This window comes from Ostrinia nubilalis, chromosome 29 (assembly GCF_963855985.1).
Source record: "Ostrinia nubilalis chromosome 29, ilOstNubi1.1, whole genome shotgun sequence".
NCBI classification, from domain to species: Eukaryota; Metazoa; Arthropoda; class Insecta; order Lepidoptera; family Crambidae; genus Ostrinia; species Ostrinia nubilalis.
In genome coordinates, this window is record NC_087116.1 from 6,883,365 (window position 1) to 6,908,389 (window position 25,025).

Genomic DNA, 25,025 nt, shown 5'->3' on the forward strand with positions numbered 1-25,025 from the left:
GACATTATTATTAGAGTGTTTACTTATTTCTTCATAGTTTTTATATATAATCATTGTTTTCTTTTTCCAATAACATGGCTCTTTATTTATGAGGTTACAGACAACAAAAAGAAACATTTTGTTTTCCCAATTACGACCTATTTGTCGACCTAAAGAGACTTAGTTACATAGTTTTTGGAACCACACGTGAAAACAGAACCAAAAGGTATCCTTTGATTACTTATAAAGATTTTCACAAAAAGCCTAGAGACAGATTCGACAAGGCAAACGTAATTTTATTAGCATTGATTGAAAGATAATAATGTGGGTACCATCGAAACAAATGTTGACGCTTTAGAACCATTGGGAAAGGTCATTATATGGGGTCTCTTGATAAAAAACAAGTAGAGTTAGGCACCACAGGATGTCCAGCTCTAGTATAATAAGAAGATCAGTGGGTTAGATTAGATGACTAGTCTATAGAACTTTACCAAATTGAGGAGAAAGGAAAAAAAGCGATGGATGGGTCTTGTTCGCTGATATGGTGGACATGACAATTTCAAATGCATGCAGACTGCACTGCATAGTAAACCCATATAGTCGCTTAGATCAGCTAGCATTCCGCAAATATATAGTACGCACATATTTGACCTATAAAAGATAAATAAAAGTAGGTAGTCTTGCTCTAGTTGATGGAGAAGAAATATGAAATAATGGTTATAATCAAAATAAACCAGCAAACAAGCTGATTTGATAGCTTGAAATTACTGTGTGTTTCAATAGAGTCAAAACAGCTTATGGCAAGTGCCTGAAAACACTGTGCCAGGATGAAGAAGGCTTTGCTCAATATGACTCATAAGCGCCCATTGTACTAAACTTAGTACACCCCTGAAAACCTAACTTCTGATTTTGATTTTGGTTTTCTTTGTGTTTAGTATTATTTCTGAAGTATTTTTATAAAGCAAATAATCATTGGCTATGGGAAATTGACCGTAGTTTTCATTTGGGCGTTAATGGGTTAAATAAGACCAAATTCATATGTTTTGGACAAACCGTTCTCGTGCAAATGTTCGGCAAAGTAGAAAATATGTGTATAATTAATGACCCTCTCCACGTCCAATAGCTCGTCACCTGTAGGCTCCCAAGCCCTGTAAAGGGACGCCTTAACCAGCGTATCCCTGTCTAGGCTCACGAGTTGGATTCGCTTAACCTTGTTCGTTCCAGCCGTTCTTTAACTGCGGTTGCTGCACCTCTTCCTGGCACTCTCTTGAACGACTCTGTGTTACCTACTGTGGCTGCCCCTCTTCCTTGTTTCCTCCTGTACGATTGCATTACTTAGCCATATGCTTGGTCCAAGGTTCGACGCCACAAAATCAACTTCGTACGCGTGAAAATAGTTTAAATACTATTTTCCGTGCTTGCAACATTTTTCTTTACTGCTTCGCCTCTATTAGTCGTAGAGTGATTGTATATATCCTATAGCCTTCTTCAATTTATGAGCTATTCAACACAAAAATAATTATTTCAATCAAACTAGTAATTCTTGAGATTAGCGCGTTCAAACAAACAAACAAAAAACTCTTCAGCGTTTTAATATGAACTTGTTGTTGTTGATTTTTGGCGTCGAACCTTAGTCCAGGCATACGGCTAGGCAACGTAGTCGTGCAGGAGGATACAAGGAAGAGGAGCAGCCACAGTAGGTAACACAGAGTCGTTCAGGTGAGTGCCAGGAAGAGGTGCATCAACCGCAGTTAAGGAACGGCTGGAACGAACAAGGATAGGCGCATCCAGTTCGTAAGCCTTGATAGGGTTACACTGGTTGAGGCGCTCCTTTTCAAGACTTGGAAGCCTGTGGGTACGAGCCATTGGACGTGGAGAGGGTAATTAATTATACACATATTTTCTACTTTGCCGATCATTTGCACGAGAACGGTTTGTTCAAAACATATGAATTTGGTCTTATTTAATGCAGGATTAAATGCCCTTCAACCGTCAGGAAGACCACTTTTCGATAGGGTAAGTCCTTTACGCGGTATAACCGGAAAACCGAAAAAGCGCCCCTTTCGGGGGCCCCACCACTTAAGCACAACTCCGGCGAAGTCGAAAACCTAGGAGAGTCTTTATGGGCAACTAATGAAGCCATTAAAGCACTAAAATCTTTAGTAGGAATTATTTCCGATATAATTCATTTTTGTGTTTAATTCTACTGGCCTATAACTCCAAACAAAAAAAGACCTTTCGACCATCTTTTGACTGGTTTGCGATTTTAAAGTGTAGGTACTTTGTCTAGCTAAACCTAAGCTCTAAACAAAGTCACATTTTATGACAGTATTAATTTCTAAAACGCTTCACGGAGCGAAGTGACCAACAAAATAAATAACACACAAAAATACATAACTTACACCTTTATTTATTTACATTTACAAAACAATGGTCCACATACATAACTCGTGATGCAATATTATCAATTTGAGCAAGTAACTGCACTAATATACAAGAATCTCAATAATTCGTTGATATTGTTTACAATAATTATATTTAAGTACTATCACCGCAATGCACAATAAATGCAGTGAGCCTTTCGACCGATAGATGGCGCTAGTTAGTTCATTGATCGTACCAAGAGATGGCGCTACTGTCTTCAGCTGTCAAAATAAATTATGTATATAGGCGGCTTTGTAGTAGCACATTTTAAAATTGCACAAATAAAATATAATAATATTTTTAAAATAAATTAATGTTATGTCATTATTATTAATTTTGCATTTCTGATTTTTTTAAAAGCCTTTTTCCAATGGAATGATACATGTTCCTTATTATAACTGGTTATTAATGTTGTCGTGGTATAAATAAGGGTAATTGACCTTTATATTCCCACCAAAACCTTATAACCATCTCAAATTGATCTAGATTCTTCTACATTTATTTACATTGCGCTTGGAAGACAAAGAATTGGAATGCGAAGACAGTATAAAGACAAACCTAGCACCGGTTATTGGAGAAATTATCTAAAATACATTCATTTATTATAAACCATACATACATCAAAATTTTACTGTAAATTTTTGGCCTGTTGTTTTATATGTTGAACAAATGCATGACAAAATAAAAAAGAAATACGTTAAAATTGCCATTTTACAATAAAACATACATTTTAATAGGAATGAGAGACAGTAAGAGAGCAATTTTAATCTTCTTGATTCAATTTAAAAATTGGATTATAAAAACATATTAATTTGTTTAATGCCTCGAATAATATAAAAAAACAACAGGCCGTGGAACTTGGACATTTGTCTATTTTTAATCTATGGAAATAGCTCAGTCTTTTTCACAAAAAGTTCTTGACAGTGGCGCTAGTGTTTTAAAAATACCTATATTTTTTTAAACCACAATATTTATTTTGTGAAAAGCACTATAAATGTAGGTATATAAATCTACAAAAATAGAGAATTTTATAGACATTTGCCACATTTATCTGTTTATATAATCACTTCGCTTAATATTTTAGCGAATTTCACATGAAAATGTATTCATTTCCACCAACATTTTGTTAATAGAGTAGATTATTATATAGAAACCTCGCCTCGGTAGATTTTATTCTATGAAAATAGTTATAAAAAAGTGTTAAAATCCTAATATACCTAAGGACGGACCCATGTAAGACTAGCAGCTATCGGTAAAAATAAAAAATAAGTTTCATTTAATACATTCGTCACTTACAGCAACCGTAATGGCATCCCGAAGCCCAAAGAAAATAGATTAAAAATAATTTGTATTTACAGTATTAAAAATAAACAGTCACAACTAACGAATAATAATAATCATTTTAAAAAAATCCCTAATTTTTCTCAAAAAAAATTATACAAGTCAATTTACAAAATTAATAGTAATTTGTTCAAATATTTTATATTTGACATTTTCAATAATGGAAATAAAAAATATGATAGGACTATCACAAATGTAAGACTTAAGCATAAAAATAGCAACATTATGAGGTGGTACACTATTAAACAGAGTAAAAATAAAATTATAAAAAAAATGCCAAAAAATCATTTTGCTAATATTTTTTTCATTCGCCGGAACGGAGGCTTAAATCTAAAAGCCTATATTTATCGTAATATTCGTTACATTTTTATTAAATTAAACAAAAAAGTGAGTCTTCTAGTGATGAAAATTATATCACCACTCGAAAAGTAACTTTTTCCCGATTTTTAGGAATAAAAAATACGGTGAACAACCAATTTTCTGATCACGAAATAGATGAAGAAAAACTAAAAAAATGTTACAGTCAAAAATCGTGTTGTTCACCCTATTTTTGTTGTATTCAATTTACAATATGTATAATAAAATGTGTCTAACTTGCTTTGTCTGTCTCAAGACTTCTGCAGTTATTAATAATTAAATTAATAATTATAATAATGTTGTGATGATCAATTTATAAACACAGCTGGCCACAGTTCTCAGGAGTCCTACAAGGCACTACTCTGAGCCCATTATTTCTCCCTATATCCAAAATTCAAATAATTGAAGAGATTCGGACAAGAATTTGTATAAACAACTATCGCAATGAGATTCTATTGTTGAAAGTCTTAAGACAGTTTCAAATGGTCTCTAGAAACGCTAAAACGGTTTGAGCGACTTCAAAAAGGCTTTCGATCCTGTTTTGGCACTTGAAGATTCCCGCTAGTACTTTTATGCGCCTAATATTTTATTTTAGACACTCAATACAATGCAAGAATCCTAATATAATTTTGCAAAAATTACCCAATTTTTTTAACATCAGGCCTCTCCCACCAGAGAGTCAAATCCTCCATTTGCTGGTAAATTTATACTCCTGCAATGGAGACTATTTATGATGATTCCAATATTTTCTCTGGTAAATTAGAGGGTCGCGCTCCTGCAGTGGAGTCTAAACGACCTGACAATGACCCAATCTTTGCAGTATTTTTGTGAAGTCACCCTGTCCAGAGACGTATGGGACCCCGGGGTGTAAGGAACCCCGGGCCGTTACCGCCTGCTGTTGAGCTCGTAGCCGTTGTCCTTGGAAGGAGCCTTGGCCGGGGGAGGCTTGGCCACCGCGTGCCCCTCCAATCGGAGGGTGCTTTGCCGGTGGGATGATCTGAGGAGCAAATAATATTATGAGTTAAAATCTAATATGTAGGGTAAAAAGATTATGAGACATGTAATTTATTATGAGACATTAGTCTTTTCTTTAATTTGACGATTTTTAATACTATTTAAATAGTCTATGCAAATAAAGAAATTTTGAATTTGATTTTGACCTATTTAGTGTAGTTTACTAGTTTATTGTTCCCTACTGATGACTTTATTTCGAAAAAGTTCTATGTTAATCCGAACCGCGATTGATTCAACATGAGATTTAATAACTATCTATTTGACAAAATCGTAAACTATCTAATAATGCCATCTGTTAGCCAACTTAGCGAACTAAACTTACTATATGACGCAGGTGACGCTAGCTATAAGTACTAACGCCATCTGTTGTTCAGGATCTCGAACTCGTCATAACAAGCCTTCACCAGATACATGGAACTACTTGTTGCAACTCTAGCGCCATCTATTGCCAGAATCTTGATCTAGCTGCTAACTATCTACTCACCGACCGACGACCTCATAAAGGTAGCGGGGAGGCGCTGGATGCAGGCCGCTACCAACCGTGCGATGTGGAAATCATTGGGGGAGGCCTATGTTCAGCAGTGGACGTCCTATGGCTGAAATGATGATGATGATGATGATCTTACTCACCGTATGAGGCAGGTGACCGCCAGCAATATAAGCAGCGCTCTGAGCGCAGACAAACCCAACGCGAGTGCGCACTGTTGTCTTTAACGCTATCAATTGTCTAGACTAAACTATCTTGAACTACTAACGCCATCTACCGTATGACGCACTGTAACTAAAGTCCGGTCGCCGAGTAGATGGAATATCGTCCAATGACCTCAAGCTACCCATCCTTATCGCTCGTGTGTTATTATATTGCTGTCGCGCTCGCACACTCACTGCGGCCGCCCGTCGCACAGTCGCGACAGCAATATAATTATGTGCGAGTGATAAGGATAGGTAGCTTGGGGTTATTGGACGAAATAGACAGTTTGACACCATACCCCAATAATTCGAAACCACAACTGTTTTAAAAAGACTCTTCATTCTGGTCTTAAAAACCTAATTTATTTTAAATTACCTGTAAATTTCGATTTTTGTTCGAATTGTAACTGAAAAAAGTAGTTTAATTGGGTTGACAAAATAGTGACGTCACTTGCTTGGAGTGCCATACAAAATCTATGGGAGAGTTTCGTTTTGACAGTTTTAAAAAGTACGTCAATTGACTGTGGTGTCAACATGTCTATTATATCTGCTAGCGTAATCTGTTGGCCGGCAAACTAACAAACTACTCACCGTATGAGGCAGGTGACTGCCAACAGTATAAGCAGTGCGCCTAGTGCGGAAAGTCCCCACGCGAGCGCGGCGCGCGCGATAGGTGGCGCTCGCGTCGCCAGCCGCAGTAGCGATGACACTTGCTCGGGAAGCTCGTCGATGCCCTGTAGGTAGATGAACATTTTTCTTTAGTCACTGGTTATCAACGTTAGCAGCCCGACGCGAAGTACGGTCAGAGTAAATACAAATGAGTAGGTCATCTTTATAGAAACGCACCGAGCGCGGTTTGTATGTGAGCGCGCCAATACGTATGCGGCGCGCACGCACACACTGACACAATTCGGCGCAACCACGACTGGCTCCCCGCTAAATTTTGTCAGTGTGTGCGTGCGCACCGCATACGTGTTGGCTCGCTCACATACAAACCGCGCCCGTGCGTTTTCTATGAAGATGACCTACTCATTTGTATTTACTCTGGTACCGTTTTTGTGGTGTCAAGCCCCAGATGGGGGAGAATTAACTATGAGAAGGGACATGGATCAGAGAAATTTGAAGCCACGATAGCCGAACGGTGAAGGGGTCGGACTGGCCGCCTCGTGATCCGGGGAACGCGGGTTCGGTCGACGCCGCCGCTCGACTATCGTGGTGAGCTCACTCGAGACACAAGCAAGCATATTTAGATTAGTACGAGGGGCTAACGGGACTATTAGTCATTTGTGCAATAAAAAATTACGATTAATCTTTACAAAGAAATTGTAGGCAGTCAAGCAAAGCCCCTGGGGAAAGAAGCCCAGAGCAAGTACCCGCGTGTTCTCCCGAGATTCGGTTCGTAGGTACGTGAGGCAAGAAGAACCATGGGTGGCGGTGGAATTAGTCACCTTTCCTTTCCTTTCTGTTTCCTTGGATTTCAATTTTACCACCAGTCTATTTTTGACCCAATTCAGTTATGATGATTATTCGGGCAGTTTTTTCCCAATGTTACTGTCCATAAAAATCAGTTTTAACGAATATTTATTAGAACAATTTTCGAGTCTTTTTGGAAGATCATCGTTGCATCAATCGATGGTTTTATTGTGTCCCCTCAATATAAAAACCATAATATGGGGTACACGATATCGTATAATTTGAAGACCTGTTTCAAACTTATAGAAAACTAGCGGCCGTCCGCGACTTCGTACGCGTGGATCCTGTTTTACCCCCTTAGGGGCGGAGTTTCGTGAAATCCTTTCTTAGCGGATGCCTACGTCATAACATCTATCTGCATGCCAAATTTCAGCCCGATCCGTGATAGATCCTGTCCTGTGCGTTGATAGATCACTATGTCAGTCAGTCAGTCAGTCAATCAGTCACCTTTGAGTTATATAAATTTAGAAGAAGATGACAAACAAAACAACAGTATCTGTAAAAGAAGAACAAAACAGAAGACAAACTCACCTCCTCAAACCACAGTATAGGGAAGACGATATCAGGGAAGTTGGCGACCTGCTTAATATCCACCACCTGCGAGACGGCCAGGTTGATCTGTATACGGGCGCGCGCTCGCATTGCTATGCCCATCTCCTGTGGAGAAAAGAAGGAATAAGCATTAGTTATTTTCATCATCAGGTCATTTATTCTCCACTGCAGGAGCACGACATCTCTAATTTGCAAGCAAAGGGAAGATTTCATTATCATCATCATTTCAGCCACAGGACGTCCACTGCTGAACATAGTCCTCCCCCAATGATTTCCACAACGGCCGGTTGGTAGCGGCCTGCATCCAGCGCCACCCGCTACCTTTATGAGGTCGTCGGTCCTACGTTTAGCTTTCCGGTGGTACGTGGCCTACACTCCAGAACTCCAGAACCAGAAGAGAGGATTTGGCCAACGCTTATAGAGGTTAAACTAATACTGGGTCGAGTGTAAGCATTAAGCACTTTTAAAAAAGCGCCTATTTGATGAAAATTAATGACTTTTAGAGAGGACGGATGCAGTGGCATAACTATAGGGTGGCGGAGCTGGCAAAATCTTCCTCGCGTTGCTTCAGGGCGATGGTCCCGGGCCCCCTGAATAAAAAAAACCCTAAAAAGTGCCACGGGGCTCCGATGATATAGTTACGCCACTGGACGGATGTTCGCACTTTTTAAAGAATGTTTACAAATTACTGATAATTATGTTAACCCCTCTAAGCCAAATAACTGTGGTAAAACCAGTCAAGCGGCAGCGGGGCTCGAGTCGGACAATCCGATACCTTCATCATCATCATCATCATTTCAGCCATAAGATAGGACGTCCATTGTTCATTGATGAACATAGGCCTCCCCCAATGTTTTCCATGTTGATCGATTGGTACGTGGCCTCCATTCCAGAACCTTGCTGCCCCATCAGTCGGCTAAATGTCTGGCTGAAAGGAAAACCAACGAAAGGTTTACTCACCGGTTGCACGTCAATGAACAGTCTGTGGTCTTCGGCCACTGGTGGGGAGATCCCTTCCACCGCGTCTAGAAGGCTCGGGTCCGCGAGATAGAAGTGAGGGAACGACAGCATGATGGGGGAGTCTGAAACGATATTGCTATTATTGTAGGGGAGAAAACTCAAGAAAAACATTGTTAAAGTTGTTGGGGGGTTATGTTGCTTTATTATTATTATTCTGTCTAAAGCCTGGTCCACTCGCACACTCACTGCGGGTGCCCATCGCACAGTCGCAACAGCAATATTATTACACGCGAGCGATAAGGATGGGTAGCTTGGGGTCATTGGACCAAATTCTACGTGCTCACGGACCGGGCTTTAATGGCTTCAATGGTGCGAATTTGGAGCACACTGGTTTTGCCAATGTCGAGTGTTTAGAGAGATACGATTGCCAAACTTTACCGGGTTTGACGCAGACCGTCCCATTCGCATTTCGTCACGAATTAAAAATCTGTCCCATTCGCTTATGGTCCCATCCAGTCTTTGTGAAATCACTTTATCGACAGGTCATAATAGTGCCATCTATGGCTTCAATATGTGAACTCGCATGTCCAAGACAGCACAAATATATTTTGGTTTAGCGTGTGAAATCACAGATGGCGCTTTACAAATAAAGCTATTTCGTATAACAATCATGTTTTTCGTAAATGCCAATGGAGCGGCAGTGGCAGCGAGTTTCGTCTAGTAAACGCGCACGAGCGCAGTCTATTAAGCGCGCACGAGCGTAGTGTAGTAAGCGCGTATGAGCGTAGTGTAGCACAACGCGTACGTGTATGTGTAGTTCCTGTAAGTATGTACTTATGATTTTTGAGCGTTGTTAAGGTGACTTAACTCACCGTATTGACACAGCGACACGTTAAATAGCCCGCTGGGAGCGCAGGGCGGGCCGGCGGGGCGGTAGCAGCGGTTGTGTGAACTTGTATGTGGTCTTTCGTATCTGCTACTGGGGCGGCAGTGTATGTATTGGATGCTATAAGTGTGGCTCGTCTTACCTACTGACGCAGCCAAACCTAGTTAGTACGCGTGTGTAATAGTGTGCCTGCGTGGGCTTGGGGTCAGCTTCCATCCGTAACTGCCACTGAAGCGGCAGTGACACAGCGAGTCTCGTCTACTGAGCGCGCACGAGCGAAGTGTAGTAAAAGCACGCGAGCGCATGTAATGTGTAAGTCCTGGTGTATGTGTATTTCCTGTGTGTAAGTATGTTTTTGAGGGTGTGTGATGTGAGTATAGGGATGTCATTTGGTGGTTGTAGGGATGAAATATGACGTACCGTATTGACACAGCGACACGTTAAACAGCCCGCTGGGAGCGCAGGGCGGGCCGGCGGGGCAGTAGCAGCGGTTGTGTTCATCAGCCGCGAACACGTCCTCGGGCGGAGTGAAACGGTAGCCCTCCACTCCAGCTGAAGACTGCTAAGCGCGCGCTAGCGTAGTCTTGGAAGAGCGCGCAAGCGTAGTCTAAAAGCGCGCGCGAGCGTAGTGTATTAAGCGCGCGCGAGCGTAGTGGAGTAAGCGCGCACGAGCGTGCGAGCGAGCGTAGTGTAGTAAACGCGCACGAGCGTAGTGTAGTATACGCATAGCTGGGCATTAACTCGTTAATCCGTTAATCGTTAATTAACGAAGTTAATATTTCTATTAACGGATTAACTTTTAAGTTAACTTTAAAAAATGTTAACGGACTCGTTAACTTCCGTTAAATTATCTTAAGTCCGTTAATCGTTAATCCAGTACCTACTATTTACCAAAAAGATACAGCAGGCACGCTGAAAAACACTAGAAAAACGCGTTCTGACAAGTACGTTCGGGCTTCCAGAACTTCCAGAACCCAACAACAGTTTTTGTAACCAGAAAGAAACGATATAATAAATACTATTTTTTATTTATTTACAAGCTTATAACTTCACTTGTTAGTATGTGTGGGACAAATCTTGCAACTGAATTTAAGACCAGTGTTCTCCTCAACCGATTGAGTTGAAATTTGGTATACCTACTTATGTAAGTACGATAAAAATGCAATATTGTGGTACCATTGAGCTGGTCTAATGATGGTGTCAGGAGGCGGCCATAGGAACTCCTAAATGAAACGGCGGAATCGCATCGAATTTGGGTTTGTTGGTTTTGTCTTTTCGAGCACATTGGTGCTAAATTGTATTGTAATTGAACCAAGGCTCTGAGATTGAGATACTATAGAATAGACTAAGAGCTGGTGAACGCCAGACCAACGTAATTTTATAAAAGCTAAAAGTTTGTCAGCGTATGCTCCCAATATAGGTTAGAATGTTGGTTCATTATGAAGTTTGGGTCATCGTGGCTTTGGCAGCTATCCTAAAAAAAACTGCCTGGCAAGGAGTTGGAACTGTCAAAACTGTCTGGCTAAAAAGAGCTATAAATTCCATGCTCGATACAAGCTTTCGAAATTATTTGAACCTTACATACAATTATTTTTCTCGTTTTATTATAATGTGTTAACGGATTAACGATTAACTTTAACTTGCGTAAAATCTTGCTAAATGTAACGTTTTAACGTTTAACGAAGTTAATTTTTTTATTAACGGTTTAACGATTAACGAAGTTAACTATTTGATTAACGGTGCCCAGCTATGAGTATACGCATGATGTGTGTGTGTTCTGTGTATAACATGAGTGTAGGGATGTAATATGACTTACCGTATTGACACAGCGACACATTAAACATCCCGCTGGGAGCGCAGGGCGGGCCGGCGGGGCAGTAGCAGCGAGTCTTGTCTACTAAGCGCGCATAAGCGTAGTGTATTAACCGCGCGCGAGCGTAGTGGAGTAAGCGCGCACGAGCGTAGTGTAGTATACGCATGATGTGTGTGTGTTCTGTGTGTAACATGAGTGTAGGGATGTAATATGACGCACCGTATTGACACAGCGACACGTTAAACAGCCCGCTGGGAGCGCAGGGCGGGCCGGCGGGGCAGTAGCAGCGGTTGTGTTCATCAGCCGCGAACACATCCTCAGGCGGAGTGAACCGGTAGCCCTCCACTCCCGCCGAAGACTGATAAACGCGCACGAGCGTTGTGTCTTAAGCGCGCGAGTGTAGTCTAAAAGCGCGCGCGAGCGAGTGTATTAAGCGCGCGGGAGCGTAGTGTAGTAAGCGCGCGCGAGCGTAGTCAGCTAAGCGCGCACTAGCGTAGTATACAAAGTGCGCGCGAGCGTAGTGTGTTTTTATAGGTGTGTAATATGAGTGTAGGGATGTTCTTTAGTGCTGTATAACTTACCGTATTGACACAGAGACACATTAAACAGCCCGCTGGGTGCGCAGGGCGGGCCGGCGGAGCAGTAGCAGCGGTTGTTATATGGTCTTTCGTAACTGCCACTGGAGCGGCAGTGACAGCGAGTCTTGTCTACTAAGAGCGCACGAGCGTAGCCTAGTAAACGCACCCGAGCGTAGTCAACTAAACGTGTGCGAGTGCAGTGTAGTAAATGTACGGGAGCGCGTGGATGTTATGATTTGTGTGTGTTGTTATGGTGACTTATATGGCTTTATATCCTACCGTATTGACACAGCGACACGTTAAACAGCCCGCTGGGAGCGCAGGGCGGGCCGGCGGGGCAGTAGCAGCGGTTGTGTTCATCAGCCGCGAACACGTCCTCGGGCGGAGTGAACCGGTAGCCCTCCACTCCTGCTGAGGACTCCACGTCGCGGAGGTACCTGGTAAGAGAGAGAGAAATTGTATTGGCAGCTAATCTTTGGGATGCTTTAAGGACATTTATTTTTTTATTTTATCAATAAACCCAAGTAAATACATGTAAATGAAAGTAAAAAATATAACAACACGACATTTAAGCTATGTAAATTTACAATTCTTTGACAACTCTAACATTGTATATCTAACTCTAACATAGTAGAATCAATTCAGTTAGCAAATATGATAAATAAGGCAAGCGGAGCCGCGTTAAAACCATGTTGATTCATAAGAAACGTCGCGCGTAAGCCACGACATCGTTTAATAGAATACTAGTGTTGTACTCTACCCAGAGTAAATCTATAAAGACTTGATAAAAATATCATCGATACTTACCTCGAATGTTTGGAAAAAAAGCTTACATAAGGTACAGAAATAAATAAAAAAAAGTTTTTTTTAAAGCCTACTTACAGAAATAAAAAAGAAAAGCCTCTAGACAAACTAACATTCGCGATAGATTTAATATCGTGATCGCTTCACGGAGCGAAGAACGTTTAAAAAAATACCAACCGAATTGAGAACCTCCTCCTTTTTGAAGTCCGTTAAAAAGAGACAGCGCGAACAATTTCCAAGTCAAAACTGTCACGAATACTTTTCTTAGGGACTGACAATAGAACGTGGAATGCGTCTATCGATAGTTAAAGTATCGATAACCACACAACACTACCGAATACCCCGAAGCAAACAATGACTTCACACGGCACAATGGTGTAACTCTTACACAACTGTTGCGTCGTGAGTCAATATGTCGTTTAACTAGAATTATTAATGTTTACGCAGAATACACTGATGTAGTTCCTAAGTTCACAGATCCCTAGGGTTTGTTACGGGACTATTTCCACCTCTCGTTCCCACCGCTGCAACTCCTGTGTAGCCAGGATCTACAGCTTGACCGCCAATAACCCAACCAGTGAGGGTCAAGTTTGTCTCGAGAGAAAGTTAAACTGCCATTGGACCCGCAACGAAATTAATCAGAAGAACATAATATGAGCAGTTCGATGTTACCTTTAACACAAAACCCCGGGACAAACTTGACCTTCACTGGTTGGGTTATTGGCGGTCAAGCAGTAGATCCTGGCTACACAGGAGTTACAGCGGTGGGAACGAGAGGAGGGAATAGTCCCGTTTAGACCTTTAACATTGTTATGGCTACAGACTTAGGTAAGATAATTCCCACAAACGAGCTGTCACTCACAATCTGCGCACGATTGCGCGATTTGTCACCGCAGCGGATGCAGTGGTGCAGAATGCAATTGATGTGTTGACTGTAGAGGTGTCAGGGTCGGATCAATGATGGTCTACAGTGATTTATCTGTTAACACCTAATTTAGAAGCGACTACAACGAACTATTTGCGATGTGAACAATATAATTCTAAACTTGTACATATATATTTCTTTTGTCAGTTATGTTAAACTGACATAGCCCGCAGAATCGCTAAAATCAAGTGGCAGTGGGCGGGGACAGAGCTCGTATAGAGCTGATGGCCGCTGGGGCAGGAAAGTTCTTGAGTGGCGACCACGAGCCGGAAGACGTAGCGTGGGCAGATCTCCCATTAGATGGAACGACGATCTGGTGAAGATCGCGGGAGGTGCCTGGATGCGAGCGGCGCAGGACCGGTTGTGGAAATCCTTGGGGGAAAACCTTTGTCCAGCAGTAAACGTCTTTCAGCTGAAACGAACGGATGATGGGAATAGAAGATCACTCACTTGAGAGGCAGCAGCCTGCACAGATCCTTATCATACACGTTCAGCGTATCATTCCTGGTGATATGCGGCGGGAATATCGACCCATCTGACCCGGCGATGCTGTTGCATTGGTCTGTAGTCCAGTGTTGGAGCCGATCCCGTGTGTTGTACTTCTCGAAGATACCGTAGCGGCTCATGCTTTCGGCGCCAGTGAACATCGTGACCACATCTGAGGAGGTGCCGTTTTTCTGGAAGGGATACGCGAATGAGTTGTTTAAAGTTGGAAATAAATTGGTTGGATTAAAGTCTCGAGTTACGTTTATGGTGCAGATCTTTAGAGCCTTTTTTGGTTTTTAGTAGTTAGCAACTCTACCTACTACCTACCTAGCATTGATGAAATAACGCAGCGTATTACATTTGAAAATTTCGTCGTTTTTACCCAAAGTCTAAGTAGCTCAGAATGGTAAGAGCAGCCCAAGTAACATTTTACTCCATTTAAGAGTTCAATAGTCGTTCACATGTACTCCACAAGCTGTGTATGTCAGCTGTATACGAGCTGTATAGCTTGCTATAATGCTTTTATAGAACCAGTTTGGGCACAAATTAGACAGCTTTAAGTTCACTATGGCTGTACATTAGCAGTATAATAGCATTATAATAGCAGTTTAAGTAGTAACATCGTACTTAAGGCTGACTTACGGCACTATATGGGACGCAGTGTGAACCATACAACGTACGTGAGGACAATAAAGAGTAACAAGTGGCTAAATGCACAGCTTTCAAAGTTATAAAGTCCGACAAAAGTACTCCAATGCTACCTAAAGTTCACGTGTGTCTTAAATTATTTCCACATTTTAATATTAGTTTGGTATTTGTACGTGAGTGCCAAGAGGGAAACAACTCGGGCGGATAATCATTTATGCAAATAATAACACGGGTTTTAAATACTTAATAATGTTAATGCCATTGGGAATGCAACTTTATCGTGAAATGTATACATATTTACAGCTAAAATATTTACGTGCCTCTGTAAAAACGCGATATTCATTTTAAAATATTTAAAACTGGCTGAGAGGAAATCTACAATTTTCAGTTTTTGATATTGGATTGGCATTATAATTATATTACGGTAATTAATTATAACATGAAACCAAAACTCAATCGCTCTATCTGCGAATTTTGTGATAAATCTGCATTAATTTTGGAGATTTATTTGGTAAATATTTTAGGTTATGTAGAACAAAATGGTGGAAATGAAATACGGCTATGTGAACTGTTATAACTCCAATTTAATGCGGTGAGCGTATATTAGGTTCACATGTGTTCTGTTAGAATGCTGTTATCTATATGAAGTTCCACATTTGTACCACTACAGCGCTAATGTCTATAAAGGACATTGTCAGAAACCGCCTAAAAACCGCCCAAAAACATTAACCCATCATAATTATTTTCTATTTTTTTTAATACATTAAGCACCCTTTCATTCTAATGGACACTTAAGCATTGAAAAATTAAATAAATAAGTCTTTTAACGTTTATTCTATAATACTATTACAACTTCCGGACGTTTTGGTGCGTGGCATGGTCTAAAACCTATCAAGTTCCATAATTTTTGCCGATAAAATCTGTACGAGGCATTACCGTACTTTATTGCTGGGAGTCCATGTATAGTGATGTTCCTGCGGCCATCATAGACAATAAAATATCGATTTTGAAAATACAATAAATCGATTAAACTGCTTTGAAGACTAGATTTGCGTTAAAAGCTAAAAAGATATTGACACTATTACAAGAAGCTATCTAAAGTGTCCAACTGGTCGAAGGTCGTAAATAAAATAAAAATAATTAGGACCATAAACTGATATTCATGGTATCATAACTGTAAAAGTGTCAGAATCCGATGTTGAATCCAATGCCAGTTGAAGTGTGAGAAACATAATATATCAACCTAGTATAGTTGCCAGTCTCTCATAATCTATGCCAATGAGGGTTTTCGCGATTGAAAAATCCGCCAGATGGCAATACGTAGACGTGAGGTCCAAATGCTGCATGATTGGTTATTTTTGACATGACATTGACAGATATCCACCAATCATGCAGCATTTGGACCTCGCGTCTACGTATTGCCATCTCGCGGATTTTTCAATCGCGAAAACCCTCATTCATAGCACATGTATAATAATAGACCAAATGAACTTTTATAGATTGTGAAGGAGAAGATAAAGATTTTATTATTTTATTAAAATCTTGCCACGAGGTAGTTTTTCAGTAGAAACCAGGATTGGATAATCGCTACAGGCAAGTATCAGAACATTTTATAAATATTTTTAATCGATTATATCCTTGTGAATCGTTTTAATAAATTGTCATTTTACTTTTTCAATTAAAACTTTTTCAATCCCTAGTCTTGTCAAACTCTCATAATGTCAACAAATTATAAATGTCACGTCAGTTGACTCAATTTCAGTCTTCTGTGCGTTTATTGTATTTTTATTTCAATGAAATAGTGCTAAAGGGTTAGTACTAAAAGTGAAAGCCTTTTTTCAGAAAGAAAACCAATGTGGTGCCCTTATTATTCATACTGTTTGAAAGTTACAAGTCAGTGATACAGAGTTGCCGACATTATAACTCCGTAGTGATACCATACCAAAGAAGAAGTTTTCCTAAACACTTGTGTTGTTTTTATATGTGATCGGATAAAAAGAATTAATTCTACTGCTCAAATGGAATAACTTATCCCAAGAGACCGAACCTCTCCATAGAAATTATCACCATCACGAGGATGTGAATTTTTTTGAGAATTTGATATTGGTCCTGTAAGAAAAGTAGTTGTATTTCAGTAGTAGAATCAACCCTTCTTGTTTCATCAGCAAGAGTAACTATAAAAACGCCCTGTAGGTAGGTATTATTAAGCTGAAGAGTTTGTTTAGTGTCAAAGACTGTCACACAGTGTAACTTAAATTGGCAATATTATGATAATGAACATAAAAACTTAAATAAATATTTATGTTAATATTTTTTCTATTTATTTATTTTCCCAAAGCTTCACAGTGACAGCTGAAACAGCAATACTGTTGTAAAACTAAACTTGGAACAAACTGTTACAAATATTTTACAAATTAAAATAAAACCGCATGTTGCTTTACTTTCTCGTATAGGTAATAAATGTAATTAATGGCTAGATTATTAATGTTACTTTGTTACCCTCAATAGTGAGGAGATCTTATAAAATGGTAACCCTGATTTTCATTGTCATTCAAGTGCTCTTTCTTCGCATAGGCTTCTGTGATTTGGCCAAGGACCACACACATTGCGATAACATTATGCGACATTGATTTGACAGCAGCGGAGTGAAGTCTTGCGACTATGCAAAATGATACCCTGTAATCGTAGCGCATATAGACATAGACGGGGCGGGGCACATAGCTCGTAGATGCAGCTGATGGCCGCTGGGGCAGGAAAGTTCTTGAGTGGCGACCACGAGTTTACAAGACGTAGCGTGGGCAGGCCTCCCACTAGGTGGACCGACGATCTGGTGAAGGTCGCGGGAGGTGCCTGTATGCGAGCGGTGCAGGATCGGTCTTCGTGGAAATCTTTGGGGGAGGCCTTTGTCCAGCAGTGGTCGTCTTTTCGGCTGAAACGAACGAACGAACGATACGTATTACCACTATTTACCAGACATTACTATTTATTGCATACTCGCCGGATTACACGTAGGAGCACGCGCGTAACAGCTTCGGCCTTGCATTATTATAAGATCTTGTTCCGCCCTTTTACGAACTTCCTCCGTGAGGATATCCCCGCCGAATTCTATGATGAACCTATCAAAAGTCATATTCTGCAATGTCAACCCACCACAAGGTGGACCGACGACCTGATAAAGGTAGCGGGAAGGCGCTGGATGCAGCCCGCTACCAACCTTGCGATGTGGAAGTTATCGGGGGAGGCCTATGTTCAGTAGTGGACGTCCTGTGGCTGAAATGATGATGATGATGATGAAATGAATGAAAATGACAAATCTTCGAACGTGTATAATACCGTGCTAAAGTAATCATATAATTTTGGCACCTTAATAACTATTGCCGTTTTTGCTGTAAAGATCATGCAGCGCTACTTGCGGATATTATTGGAAAGAAAACTATGTGGGCTCTAGATCTGAAGCCGCTTTAACGAACACAAAGTGCTCATACAATGCGGCGTATTTTCTTCCAGTCTTTAGTCAGGACTTTAGTCGAATTAAAACCCCGGTTGAACGTGATATAGCCGCACTAGAATACGATGCTTTTTTGCATAATCGCAAGACTTCGTTCCGGTGTCGAACGAATGTTATCATGATGTATGTGGCCCAGGGGTTACCGTAGCCGCTAAGGTTTGAAACTTCTTGCTTAAAATATTGTAGTCTTTGGCATAGACTACGATGGTAGTCATGGAGATAGGAGTTTGTTATCTCGTGTCAGATGTAAATGGTGAAAAGAAAACTCATGATTCGTGTTATTTTTATGCAATATGTAGGTATTTTATAAAAGTGGAACCCCGAGCGATCTCCAAAACCCATTCTATTATTATATACGATTCGGCTTCGATATCTATAATACAATAGGAGTTTATTTCATGTGTCAGATGACAAGGGTGGAAACAACCTACGATTCAAGTTGTTTATTTACGTGCAATATGTGGGCATGTGGGCATATTATAAAAGTGGAATGCCGAGTTGTATTTTTAAAACTTGTTCTATTATTTTATACTATTTGGCTGCGACTCGGCGTGACGACAATACAAAACATTTTTCGCGAATCGGTGTTCATACATTCACACAATACATTAGACGCCATGTTGTCATAAACGACATATTATAAAATCGCTGTGATTTAATATTCTTAATCATTAATTTTATGGCAAGTGTCCATCAGGAATCATTGTTCTTACACACAGAATCGTATTATTTCGCTTTCGGGTAGTAATATGTCAAAATTGTTGGTTCTTAGGCGAACAATGTATGGAGAACGAACATTGTCCTTTATTCTAATGTGAACATATGTACAGCTTTAAGATGTACCTAGTTCAGGTCAATTGTGTATCTTTAATTCTTTCAAATACTGAAATTTTAGAGATCCGCAATAAAAATTATTAATGTCCGTTAAATCGCCTAGCCCAGGTACTAATAGTCAAGTATGAATACCTAAAGCATCAGACGGTAGTGTTCCCGGTTTAAATTCGTTTATTATGCTTGACAATTTATTCAAAGCGGAATGAGGAATACGATTTTCAATAGCCCATGTTCTTATTTTTTTTTGCGAAAGGTTAAATAATTGTCCAAATCAAAATGGTATTCACTATCACTAGAACTGCAATCATTACACTCTGATATCTGGTATATTTTGAAGGGAAATTTCAGGTTCAGGCATAATATTTTCCTCTGCATCATGTACAGAACCACCATGAACAACTAAAAACAGGCTTGGGGAAATGTGTAATAGAATATCACATTCACATTCGTGTTCAGCTTAAAGCAAATAAGAGTAGTACTTGTGGACAAATAAACTGCTATTGATGTTAATGGACAACACATATAGTCCTTTTAACAGCCTACAGTGTACATGCGAACCATTGAAACACTTTTGTACAGATAGTAAAAAAAGGTTATTTTAATTATCACAAACAAGTCCTACTACAGCTACTAGCTGTATAACAGTCTAAAACAAGTAAACATAACAGCCTTTGGCTTTATAAATGACCACGTGTGTTCTATTAAAATGCTAGCTCTATAACATCGTACAAGTAGGCCGTTAAACAGCGGTTGCCGTACAGTCTGTCTATAAAGTCGTGACATGAATGTTTGAGGAACTAACATTATTCATGTGTCTGGCAACACCAAAGATCACCAAACATATGTACATCAGCTGTCATCGAGAACAAGTTGTGGAACGATTTTCATTTTGTGGTTTTTATTGTTTGACTAATCTCCTGTAAATTATTACTCAGCTACGAAGAAAAGTATAAACAATGAGTAAAGTAAATTGGAGTGCCACGCGGAAAGTGATTTTTAAAGTTTTCCAGCAATGTTCCGCGGAGTACCAAGCTGGTCAAATTTTGTGGGATTTTGATGTTTTTTATGGGCGAACAGCATCTTTGACGGGTACGTAATCGTATTACTGCTTGTTTATAATCTACCTAAAGTAACAAATTTACTGCATTTTGCGATTTGGTGACCAAAACAGGCATTGTTTACATAGGACATTTTTAGGTTAAATTTTCATTGTAAGTACGTAATATTGTAGTACGACCATTTCTTTTGATATATTAATTCAGTCAAGTTTTCTACGAATTTTGAATTTGAATTAATTGCTTCATATCTATATTACCCGTTCGCTTTGGCCATTGATAACTGTATGACATCACTTTCACATCAAGTTGTCCGTCTACAAAAATAATAATTTGTTGAAATATTTTTTTATGATTATGATTTAGCTCTTATTATTTAAATGCATGTGAAATGATATCTTGTTGGTAAATCTTTAACAATAAATAATATTAGTTAGGTATTGTAGTTATTCTTTCCATCCCTTTAAACTTTGAACTTTTTTTTTTCAGGAAAATCAGAGAGTACGGTTAAGCGCATAGTCAATGAAGGTTTTCAGAATAATGGAAAATTTAGAACTCCTGGGAAACACAGGCAAGGCCGACCAAAGAAAGAAATGGATAATTTTAATATTTGTTCTCTGCGCCAAAAAATATAATTTTTTACACGGTACAAAAAGAGGTAGGTAAATAACATTTTTCATCTTTTGCATGTTTTTTGTTTGATGTGAGCTATATTCATTCTTCATACAAGGTAACCTATATAATATTATAGCCTATGTAAAGCAGTTTTTTTTAGATTGTAATGATGAAATAATTTTAATTGCACCCTCCCCCTCCCTCTTATACACCCTTAAACCCCCATCCAAACAAACCAACAATGAAATCTTTCTTCTTAATAATATGAGTATAGATGTATAATTTTATAAAATTTTCACTAACAAGAATCTATTTATTTTTCCACCAGGTCACAAAATGTTCGCAATCTCTAAACATCAAAGGCATCACAAAAGACATTTTCAAAGGAAAGCGTTACATCATAGTCCATGCTGGAAGCGAAAAGGGGTTTGTGCCAAACTGCCTCCTCATATTCACTGGCAGAAATAATTTGGAAGACTACCATTCAGAAATGAATGCGCATAACTTCACGAAGTGGATTAAAGAAAAACTAATACCAAATCTTCATGAGCCTTCCATTATATTTATGGACCTGTACCAAGACAATTGGTTATTTTTGCTTAGGCGATAATAACAGCAGCGAAGATGATGATGTGAATGATGACAGCGCTGCTTATGAAAGTGGCAACGAAACTTTTCTTAACATCGAAAATTTGGAATCCGATGATGAAAGTGATTAATAAACGTCCTTATTAACTATGTATAATGCGTTTTTTATTATGCTGATTCAACAAAAATGCTTGGTAAAACCTCTCATAAGCATAGGTACCTACTGTATAAAAACAAAAACAAAATATCGTCGTCTAAATTGGTTAAGGGCTGATTTTTCAATCGTCGGATAACTTTTAACTGAAGAATAAGATTGGCACATTGACAGTTTCAGTATGGAAAATATGTCAAAATGACAAGTTTATTCATCAGTCAAAAGATATCTAAGGATAGAAAAATCTACCCTTAACTAAATTGCCCTAGTATCAAACTCATTTGGTCAAATTGTATAGGGTTGCTACATGAAGAAAAAAAGCGCCCTCATTTTATGTCACGACTTTATAGACAAACTTTATCTCTACCCTCCTATAATGCTCTTAGTCAGATGGCTGACTAAAGGATAGTTGTTAGAGTATTATAACACCAACAATCGTATAAAAGTATAACTCTACACTAGTCTACACTCCTATAAGTCCCTTAGACAGGTATAGGTGTAATTAATTGCAATAATACAGCTTATACATCACGAGTGAACTGTACTAATGCTTTAAGTACACATTGGAACTAAATGTGAACTCTTAAATGGAGTAAAATGCTACTTGGGAGTCGCTCGGCCAGCCAAAGACCGTGAGTTTAATATAATAATTAAATGGGCAGGGCACATATTACGCAGAACTGATGGCCGATGGGACAGCAAGGTTCTGGAGTGAACATCCACCCACAAGGTAGACCAACGACCTTATAAAGGTAGCAGAAAGGCGCAGGCCGCTAATCGGTCAGTATAGAAATCATTGGGGGGAGATCAAATCATTGCTCAGCAGTGGACGTCCTGTAGCTGAAATGATGATTATGACCTGCCTTGTCATGTATATGAAAAGCATAACCCTCCTTCTGGCGCAGTCAGGTAAAAAAAGACTTAAGATGTTGAAGATTACTCACCCCATAGAACAGTCCAAACTCCTCGTACGGCAGCTTTTGTTCCTTCGGCACCACATCCTTGGCCAGCTTCAGGAGCGGATCTTCGTACCCCCAGAGTAGTTGACCAACTGATACTTCCACGAATGGTTTGATCTTGAGGATGTCCATGATGGAAGCCATGGCCAAGCGGAGGAACCGCGCCGCGTGCTTGGATTGGGAGGTGGCGCTCTGTGGATGAAAAGGCTGGATTAAAACATGGGTCCCGGTGACATCATAAAGGTAGCAGGAAGGCGCTGGATGCAGGCCGCTACCAACCGGCCATTATGGAAATTATTGAGGTAGGCCATGTTCAGCAGTAGATGTCCTATGGCTGAAATGATGATGAGTATGTGTGTGTGTAACTGGATACAAAAATGTCTAGGTCTGCGCGGGGAGTGACTGATGTCATGATCATTATGCGAAAATAATTAAGGTAACTGACTAACCATAGGATCTTAAAGAGACCTTATTATATTATCATCTTTTATTTTTCCAATATCACATTATAATTTCTTAAACACTTATAGAACTTTAACATTCACATTGAAACCACTGACCAATTCACAAAAACTAGCTATTTTCAATGTATTTCCTAACAAACTTTATTGTGTACAAAAATCCTCATACAACACACATTCCATCCAATCAAAATTTTATGTTAATTCTTTAACAAATCCGTTATAATTAATGTCTTTTAATTAAGAAACTACCAATGAGAATGTCATCAATATAAATTCAAGGTGCGGTCAAGGGAAAACGAGGTAGGAGTAAGGAAATAATACATGTTCACCTTAACTGCTGAGGACTTTGACCTCATAATGTTAACTGTATAAATAACCTGACTTCCTTTAAATAATCTTAAAGTTCAAAGTTGTGACGATAGCCACAATTTCTCCTTTTGAGGTAGCATTATCTTTTTCATAAAACCTTTGTTTGCCATCTGTCATCCGCTTTGCAACGGAGGGAAGTCGAACCTTAACTTCGAACTCCTCCTATGTTCTTCTGATTAATTTCATTGCGGGTCCAATGACAGTTTAACTTTCCCCCGGGACAAACTTGACCTTCACTGGTTGGGTTTTTATTAGCGGTCAAGCTGTAGATCCTGGCTACACAGGATTGCAGTGGTGGGAACGAGAGGTGGGAATAGTCCCGTATTTTGAGGTAGCTGAGCTAGCACTTGTAGTTTCTGAGAGTTCGTGACCTTTCGTTTTATACATACATAGATTTTCTTTATTAGGAAAACTTCCGCATATATGATAAGTTATTGCCACCGCGCTCGAACGGAGGTTCGAACCGCCACCCACGCTCTGATAGCGGTACACGCATTATCATATCGGACCGTTACGAACAAGACAACAGATATGTGATCAATGGATGAGACGTAGTCTTGGACATAGACTTTTTGGCCACTTTGGGTGTCGCGAACTATTCGACGCTGACTGTACTGTACGGCTAGCACGAAAAACTTTCGAGTTCAAATCGTTTGCGTACTCGAATCGACATCAAAAGATTTAGTAAGAAAACTACAACAGCGCCCTTGTGAACGTGTCGTAAAGTGACGGACGTATAAAACACTTTTATACAAGGGCACTTCTTCGAAATCGCATTCTTCGGCTGATTCATATGGACAAATTTCAAATTCAATTTTAGGTTTGTAACATAGACTCATATGAAAATAGGTACACCCAATAACATATATTTGGATAAGGGACTCGTTTTTGTAAAGTAGTTTTCAAGATATCGACGTTCAAATATTTTGTGCCCATATGAATCAGAATTTGTTACATATTAATCAAAAACAGAAATAAAATTTATGATATTTATGTACAATTGGCTCTAAATTAAGAAAATAATCTTATTATAACAAAAACAATGATCTGTTGTTATAAAAAAATGCAACGATTCCACAATAATTCGTGAAAAAACATTATTTTGAAACTTTAGTATACATCCATAATATTTTGTCATCATCATAATCATTTCAACTGAACATAAGCCTCTCCCAATGATTTCCATAATGACCGGTTGGTAGCGGCCTGCATCCTGCGCCTTCCTGTGGGAGGAGGTTCTACATTGAGCTTTCCGGCACGTAGCTTCCACTCCAGAAACGTGCTATCCCATCAGAAATCATTTCTGTATACTATGTGTCCTGCCCATTATCACTTCAGCTTGCTAAAACATCGGACTATGCCACCATGCGACTTTAGATCGTTTACGGATCTCCTCATTACAGATTCGATTGCATAAAAAAACAAGCATAGTCCACTCCATAGTACACTATGCAACTTTGTGGTTCGTAAGCCTACAGTGAGAGGCCGCTTTTCAGAACAATTTGTCATCACTGATAAACACACACTGGATGTAGACCTTTATCTTATG

General features: G+C 39.5%; 1 protein-coding gene and 1 long non-coding RNA gene across 2 annotated transcripts in view; one reads left to right on the plus strand and one right to left on the minus strand.

The window, feature by feature from the left end:
- Positions 1 to 2,369: 2,369 nt before the first annotated feature.
- Positions 2,370 to 25,025, minus strand: part of LOC135085809 (scavenger receptor class B member 1) — a 130,989-nt gene continuing 108,333 nt past the window's right edge. The window contains exons 6-12 of the mRNA XM_063980617.1: positions 22,629 to 22,835; positions 14,247 to 14,473; positions 12,347 to 12,504; positions 8,791 to 8,912; positions 7,810 to 7,935; positions 6,397 to 6,539; positions 2,370 to 5,098 (exon numbers count right to left, since the gene is read on the minus strand). Of these exons, the coding sequence (XP_063836687.1) occupies positions 4,987 to 5,098; positions 6,397 to 6,539; positions 7,810 to 7,935; positions 8,791 to 8,912; positions 12,347 to 12,504; positions 14,247 to 14,473; positions 22,629 to 22,835 (1,095 nt within the window). The 3' untranslated portion in view covers positions 2,370 to 4,986. The remainder of the gene's footprint in view (positions 5,099 to 6,396; positions 6,540 to 7,809; positions 7,936 to 8,790; positions 8,913 to 12,346; positions 12,505 to 14,246; positions 14,474 to 22,628; positions 22,836 to 25,025) is intronic.
- On the plus strand, positions 20,034 to 21,687 carry LOC135085811 (uncharacterized). Its single transcript, XR_010260218.1, has 3 exons — positions 20,034 to 20,361; positions 20,817 to 20,985; positions 21,271 to 21,687. It is a non-coding gene; the product is annotated as an uncharacterized LOC135085811 (long non-coding RNA).